The sequence below is a fragment of the Miscanthus floridulus genome, chromosome 8 (assembly GCF_019320115.1).
Source record: "Miscanthus floridulus cultivar M001 chromosome 8, ASM1932011v1, whole genome shotgun sequence".
Lineage (NCBI taxonomy): Eukaryota > Viridiplantae > Streptophyta > Magnoliopsida > Poales > Poaceae > Miscanthus > Miscanthus floridulus.
Genome location: NC_089587.1, coordinates 148801095 through 148809327, shown reverse-complemented (window position 1 = coordinate 148809327; position 8233 = coordinate 148801095). Strand labels below are relative to the sequence as shown.

Genomic DNA, 8233 nt, shown 5'->3' with positions numbered 1-8233 from the left:
TTCTACCCTTAAATTTCCAAGCATTATATACATTGTTTCTCGAAATACAATAAAGAAGCGTTCTTTAGTTGTTCTAATTTTTTGAGAAACCCCTTGAGCCCATCGTGGGGCTCAGCGTTACGATAACACCATAAGGGAGACTCGGCTCTGCCTCTGCAATGGTGCCCACTACGGGGCTCGAACAAGACACGGCTCTGCCTCTATAGAACCAAGCCTCCCTCGGGGCTAGAAGGGGGGACTCCCCCCTAAGTCCCAGACACTGTCTTTTAGTCATCTTTTAGTCATTTTTCAAAACAATTTCTATGCCAAACTCTCTCGCGTACTCTGACAAATCGATTGTAAAAAACCTAAGGACCAAAAGTCTATCTCAGGGCCAAAAGGCCGGTCGAGCCACGAGATGGCCTATGCCTCCAGGCTATGGCAACTCCCTCACCACCTTTTGCCCGAAGGGCAGCTTAGGCTCCGAGGAAGTTTTTTGTAAGAGATATGTTCGAAGATAAGACAGAGGACAGAGGCTCGAAAATACAATAAAAACGATTAAAAAGCGTATACGTGCAAGTACTTTAAAAGGCCTCGACGGCCACAAGCATTATGGTACAATAATGTAAGTCCTAATCTAGTTACATGGCCCCTTTGGCCCAGGTCAAAACTTTGGATCGCCAGCATCGGTAGACGGCGTAGGAGGAACCACCTCCTCTTCGAATAGCTTGGCCAGCGCCGTGCCAGGGCCCTCAGCCTCCACCAGCTTCATGACCTCCTCCTCGGCCTTCTCGTCATCCTCAACCACGATGTAACCATCGCTGACGGCCTCGAGGTCAATGCTGGTGTAGTGCGAGGAGACGATGGCCAGGGCATGCTTGACGCCCGTATGCAGCGCCCCTAGAGCCGCTCGTGGACTCAGCCGCTCAACACGATGAAGCGGCTACCAAGGGAGCTGCTCGACTCGACCCCTCCAACCTCCAGGGCCTCACAGGTGGTATGGGCGGCGCTCTGCAGCATGTTGTGCTCCCAGATCTCAGCCTCGAGCACTGCCGACACTACAACGGAGGCCTCGGCTGCCCGGGTGACTTCCTTCTCCAACCCTGCGCCAAGACAGGCGGGATGGGGTTAAGCACAAAACAAAATAAGCCAAACAGGGGCGCAAGCCTATGGGACTCACCCTCGGCTTTCTCCCTCTAGTTTTTTACCTCGACCCGAGAGGCCTCGACCACCCTGGAAGCCTCCCTCTCTAGCTCTACGTCACATCGGGGAGTTAGGGGTCGAACGCAAGGAAAACAAATAGAACAAGAGGCACGATTCAATAGGACTCACCCTCGGCCTTTTCCTTCCAGGCTAAGGCCTCGACCTGAGAGGCCTTGGCCACCTTGAGAGCCTCTGCTAGGGCACCTTTCATCAGCAGGTGCGCGCCCTGCTCCACCCCTAGCTGCCTGGTGATGGCCTTGGCAGAGGCCACCGCTTGATCAGCCTGGGACCTGAAGGTGTCCCGCTCGCCGGCCACCCGGGTCAGCTCCTCCTCTAGCTCCTTGATTCACGCCGCCAAAGGGGCGGCCTACTCCCGATTTGTGGCCGCCTCGGCCTTCATATCAGCACAGTAAAGGCGGAGGTCCTCCACCTCCACGCTCCGCGCTGACAGAAGCTCATTAGCATTGGTGAGTAGGTCCTTCTACCACCGTATCTAGTCCTAGATGTCTCTCTCCCGCCGGAGGAACAATGACTTCCTAAGGGACCGGGCCTCGAGCTCTTGGATAGGCAGAACAGACGTCAAGCACTGCAAGAAAACTCAGGAAAAAGACGACATAGCATGAGAAAAGAAAGTGCGTACCTAGGCAACACCGGGCAGGTCATCAGCCATGATGGACAGCGCTGTCCACAGCGACTGCTCCACCAGATGGCGGAATGGAGTCCCAGCGCCCCCCTCGACCGCATCCTCAAGGGCGAACAGAGGCTCCCCCTTGGGGTCATCCTAGCTCTGCCAGAAGACATGTAGGCTATCCTACCCATGGGGCTCGGGTTGTACCCGGACGAGGGCCAAGCTCCCCTCGCCAGAAGTCAGAGCTGGCTACTCCGCGGTATTGGCCGTCTCAGCGTCCGCCACCTCCTTCCTCTGGGAAGCATCATTGGAGGAGATTGAATGAACCTCCACCTCCCGGGTGCTCTCCTACGATGGCGGCAGGTCTTGGACCAGGGGCGGTACCAAAGCTTGCCCCGCCTCCGTCTTCGCATCCTGGGCCGCCGGCTCTGCCACGCCCAAGCTGGCCTCCGTCGCCTTGGCTTCGGTGGTCTCGAGAGCTCCAGCCTCAGCCACCTCAGCCTCGGTGGTCCTAGGAGCCCCGGCGTCTGCCACCTCGGCCTTAGAGGTCCTAGCAGCCTTGACCTCGCCCTCAGTGGCCTCAGCGATTGAAGGCGCCTCAACTTCACCTGGCTTGAGGGCCTCGGCCTCATGGGGTGTAGGCGCCTCCTCTCCCGCTTGCTTCATGGCCACCTCGGTAGCCTCTCCTTGGGTGACCGGCTCCTTCGGGTCGGCCCTGGCCGACACCGTGCCATGTTGTATGGCGGCCTACGCCTCCACCACCCATCGGGCGGTGGAGCTGGTGCTCACCTTGAGCGCCTTGCGTGGCTCCACGGTGGGCGCTTCCGCCTGACGCTTCCAGCTGAAGGCAAAACACTTACTTGGTCAGCATACAACCAAAAATGAGTGGAAGATGCTGCAAACTCCACTGACAAAACACTTACCTCAAATGGGGGCATAATAGCTTCTGCACTACGCCCCTCGTCCTCTGCAGCGGCGGCGGTGGCACGGCCCCCGCGTCTGCCAGTGCCGGCCAGCCCTCGCCGGACTCCGACGCCCCCTTGACCCTCCACAGAGGATGTTGGGTCACCCCCACCGTCACTCGTTCCACCTCCGCCGTTGAGCCCAGCTCATGACAACTGGATGCCATCGATTGGCTCGCTCGGTGTCATCTCGAATAGACGTTGCCGCCGAGCCATCAGCGGTAGCACCCTCCGGCGGTGAACGCCGCCACGACCATGGCTGTCATAAGGCCGCAGCTGCGCAGCCTCTCCAGCACCTTTAGGAGTGGCTACAGCTTGGGCTGATCAACCACCAGGATGTCGTACCTCCACCTCTCCGGCTGGCTCTCCACAACCCGCTCGGTATTAGGGGGAAGCCCGCTGTCATCGTTGTGGAGGTAGAACTAGTTGTTGTACCAGCGATGGTTGGATGACATGAGCTGGGCCGGGATGTAGAAGGGCTACCTGTCTTGGCTCACTTGGAGAGTGCAGCCGCCGGCCCTCAACGCCTTTCGCGTGCCCGTCATGCCCGTCGGCTTGGTGTTGAGCCCCACCCGAAAGAAGTGGAGCAATAGCTCCCAGTGGGGGGGGCGATGCCCAGGTACCTCTCGCAGACGGCGACGAAGATGGCCGCCTACGTGATGGAGTTGGGGTTGAAGTTGTGGAGCTCCACGCCATAGTAATGCGGGAGTGCCCGCATGAACCGGTCCACCAGCAAGCCAAGACCACGCTTGTGGATGGCCACGAAGCTCATGATGTATCCATCGCGTGGCCTTGGCTCTGGCTCGCCCCCCGAAGCAATCCACTCCGGTCTGTTGGGGTCGGTAACCGGGCAGAGGAGACCATCGTCGATGAGCGACTGCAGCGTCGCCATAGTCATGTCGGATGGACCCCAAGGATCTGCCTAGACAACAATAGCGATGTCGGCCATGGGTGGGTGGAGAATGTGGCTATGGCGGTAAGGCGTGCTCTCGCTACCTCTCTCTCTCTCTCGCCTTTCCTCCCCCTTCTCCCTTCTTCTCCCCGACGCTGTCTTCCTCTGTTCCTAGCAACCGCTTGAAGGCAGGAAGGGCAAATGCAGGCAGGTAAGGTAAGGAGGGGCAGGGCGAGGCTCGTCACGTATTTATGAGGGGGGAAGGGGGCAAAATAGATGGGCGACGAAACCAGGGAAGTTTCCCTCAGATCTAGCGCAGTTAATCTAGATCTGACTAAACCGCCCACGCGTCCACCTTTTCCTTATTAACCGCGCACATACAGTAATGTCCCATCTGCAGATGTTGTGTTGCATCTGACCACAGTGACGGCAGGCGCCGTTCTGTCTCCCCGAGGAAGGGCCTCAAAAGGCGCACCTACCGTTGTCAGCCGATGGGAGGGGAATATCCCCCACCTGATTCCTTTCAGATGAAGGAACTGGGCACCGAGCCCGATATGGTCTAGGGGTTCGAAGGCTGAGCCCTTGAGGGTCTCAACAGCCGCCTCGGGACAAACAGAGTCAGGGATGACTATGGGCGAGCCCGTACATTGTCGAGGCCCAAGCAAGCAATTGCTTGGGATGCCCTAAGTCGTGTCCGAGACCAGTAGGGAGGTCTCTGAATGGGATCCCACCGAAGGAAGGCATTGAGCCCCCAGGGCCAATCGAATGGCCCTAGGACCCACTAGAGAAGCCCTCTGGTACTTTTGGAGTGCGTCTCTAGACCGCTAGCTAACCCCTATCGAATGGGGCACGGGCCTCCACTTGGACTTACCCGGTAACAGCTCACTGGAGGGGTCACTGCTCACGCCCATCGAGGGTAGCCTGGCATACTCCACCCCTCCTTTCAAACGAAAAGGATGCGCAAGGGCTGCACAAAAAAGACAGGGAAACTCCTGATCGCCCTCTTGTTCCGCGTAGAGGCTCGAGGGCTCTTCCTACAAACAAGCCGAGGCTAGCAACCCGAACTCACACTCGGGGGCTCGGCGAACGCGATAAAAGGCACCGAGCCCATTACGGTCTAGGGGTTCGAAGGCTAGGCCCACGAGGGTCTCGATAGCTGCCCTAGGGCAAACAGAGCCAGGGCTCGGCAAACACGATAAAACCCCTCGCTCAACATGAGAAAAGCCCCTGGAGGAATAAATCCACTCCTCCAGGGCCTCGGGGGCTACACTCGGCGGGTACGCTCGCGCGCACCCACTGAGGCCTCGAGTACGAAATACCATCCCACCAGGAGCCGCCACGAGCCAAGTCTCGTCAAAACCTTAGGAAGAGCGCTCACTCTCTCCTCGAGGCTCGAGGGCTACTATCAGGTACCATAAAAAGGTGTCCCCTAAGCAAGAACCGAAAAAATCGCTTAGACCTTGTAAAAATCGAAGCTAGGAGACAACCACCGACAAACCCCCACCTCGAACAATATCCAGACTCACCCGAAGCGGGCTCGGTCCAAAATGAAACCACGAGGCCTCGGACGAGGTATCGATTCTCCGACTCGCTCGAGGCCCCGCACGCAAGGCCTCGGACGAGGTACCAATTCTTCGACTCGCCCGAGGCCCCACATGCAAGGCCTCAGATGAGGTACCGATTCTCTGCCTCGCTCGAGGCCCCACACGCAAGACCTTGGATGAGGTACCGATTCTTCGCCTCGCTCGAGGCCCCGCACGCAAGGCCTCGGATGAGGTACCGATTCTTTGCCTTGCTCGAGGCCCCACCCATAAGGCCTCGGACGAGGTACCAATTCTCTGCCTCGCTTGAGGCCGGCTCGGCAACAACCCCGTCGCCTCCGCCTTGACCAACTTCTCTGACAGGACATCACGTCCACCTAACGCATTCAACCACTCCCGCGACGTCAGCCAAATGATGGCTCGATACAGCGGAGTGGCCGACGAGACGTGAGTCACATCGACGCCATGTCGACCGGGACAGGATGAGGTAGGGGTTACCGGCCACTGTGCTCGGCACTATGCCCGTGACTGACACCCGTGCTGCACTATGCTGCCTAACCCCTGCTCCAAGGACAGTGCGGCGTGGAGAGTCGTGTCCGGGTCCCAATAGCCCCGGGATCAACGTACAAAGACCAACTGCTCCCTCCGAGCCTCGGCTATCCGCTTCGGGGTCCCTGTAGCCTCAGGATTTGCTCCCATCGGGCCCCCCACAATGGTTCTGCCTCTGCACCGGCTGGGGCTTAGCTCTCTACGTTGTCAACTTATAGTGACCGACACGTCGTCCGCAGTACACACCATACCCTGCGCCAAGCCGTAGGAGCTCCCACGTCGTGCGCAGGGTCAAGTTCCTGTATCCTCGGAGTCAGCACACCCGCGTCGTCGCCTCTACCCATCCTCGGCTCTCCGCGCCGATCAAACGTACAGTGACCAGCACGCCTCCAACAGAAGAAGGTGCGCATGCCACCACAGGAGCTCCCACGTCGCACAGGATCAGGCGTGACCGGCGCGTCGCTCCAATGCACTGAGGACAAGGCCGCTCCGCCGACCATACCGCCGCAATGATGAGCTACAGGGCTCAGACGTGCCACCTCTGCTCACAAAATGCCATGTAGCAAATCCATGTACCACCCCCACGCCTCACTTCGACTATAAAAGAGAGTGACCGGGCCGCTTCTAGGAAACGGACACACACAGGCAAGCAATGCACTGTTGACACCGTTTTTTGCACGTGTCAAAGTAATCGGAGTGGACTAATCGGCAGGGGGAAAGTTATTGAATACTTTGATAGCCGATGAAAGCCAGCTTGTAAAGATGGTTGCCGATGGCTGGTAATGGTCGATGGAAAGGTTGATTTGGACTCGGGCATTGCCGATGAGGTTGGAGGTGTTATTGTCGATGCCGATGAAGGGAGGATTGAAGACTACTGCCGATGAAACGGGGAGTATGCCGATGAAGGAAGACTTGAAGACTACTGCCGATGAAATAGGGAGTATGCCGATGGGAAGGAGGACGGTGAGATTTCCATCGTAATTGAGGCGGACAGGGAAATAGATAGGAGTTGATTTCCTTTTCTATATTTGTTGGAGTATGATTCATGTAAGAGTCACGTGTTTCCTTAGATATGGGATTGGTGTCCTAGTTGTGTTTGGTTGTGTCTCTTTAGATCAGGGTATAAATATAGAGTAAGGGGCAATGTAATAGATATATGAATCAATATCAAAACCAATTTTTACTCCTATTTGCATCTACTTACTTTTCGGCGACTTCGTCAATTTGCATATTTTTTCTTTTTTTTATGAGTTCTCATTGATTCGGCGAGCTGCATCATTTCAGTACGACCTTCGGCGATTCTCGAGTTCCGCGTGAGCACCTCTTGGCCGTGACTTCCGGGCGTATCGCTGTTGTCAGGACCAAAGTGTTCGTATCTTCATCCTTGTCGATTAGCAGGTCAAATCGACTGGCACGCTTTGGATATCGATTCGGGTATTAGCCCTTTGTGTTTGCAGATCCACTTTTTGCATCAACACATCTTTTGGCACGCTCGGTGGGACCAATCAATCAATATGTTCAATCCCGAGATCGATTCAGGGAACATTATCGCAGTATCAGAAGAAGATCTCAAGGAAGAACAGAGGCAGGCTATGGAAAAGGCTGTAGAAGAATACAAGCAGCTTTGTCTGAGATCGTTTAGCTTGAACAAGAGTGGACAAGTCATCCAGAAGCAAGATTTGCCGTTGCCTCGGCAGGTTACCTTTGACTCCAATCCTGGTAAACTTCAAGAGATGGTTAACTCTGCAGTAAATCATGCTTTGATTAATCACTCCAATGTGCTGTCCAATACTGTTCATAATGCTGTGGTTCGAACTCTCAAAGAAGGACAAGCGGCACCACATTACGTTGGGCCTGCCTATCATCAACCAGAGCCGGCATCTGTCAAAACTCCATCGGCTCCTTCGGCCGTTGTGGGTACGGAAGTTACTTCCCCTCCAGTATTGGCAGGTTCACCTAATATTCAATCTACACCGATACAATCAGATCAGGTACTACTAGGAGGGCGAGTTCAGCTTAATACAGATCTATCGGCATCGGCTATGTCAGGCCCTGTGTCCCAGAATAACCAGATTCCTACTAGTTGGTGGGGATATGGCATGCCTCCAGAGTCATCTGCTTTCAATCCTAGATTACCTCAAGTGTTTGATGCAGTAGGAAGAGCGCCTATACCATCGGCCGTTTCGCCGATGGCTCAAGTGCCTCAATATGCCGCAGCTACTTCTGTGCAACCAACTCTAGGAGGTTTCCATATGCCTATGGTTCAAACATTCAATTCAAGTCCATCGGCGAGCTTACTGCCGATGCAGCAGAAAGCCCCTGCTATGAGTCAAACTGGGGTTCAGTTCATGCCTCAAACCGGTTATAATTATCCAACAATATCAGCAAATTATCAGCCATCGCAGGTTGCAGGGATTCAACAAGGTCATATGCAAGCTGGTTTCCAGAATCAAGCATCGGCAGCCCAGCCGATGAATCC

The 8233-nt window shown here is 55.8% G+C and overlaps 1 protein-coding gene across 1 annotated transcript; it reads right to left on the bottom strand.

Annotated features, from left to right (window-relative positions):
• Positions 1-643: 643 nt before the first annotated feature.
• Positions 644-2476, bottom strand: LOC136469999 (uncharacterized). Its single transcript, XM_066467985.1, has 4 exons — positions 2195-2476; positions 1312-1522; positions 972-1082; positions 644-879 (listed from the first exon to the last, which is right to left on the bottom strand). The coding sequence occupies exons 1-4, from the start codon at positions 2474-2476 to the stop codon at positions 644-646; spliced, it is 840 nt and encodes a 279-aa protein (XP_066324082.1).
• Positions 2477-8233: the final 5757 nt, after the last annotated feature.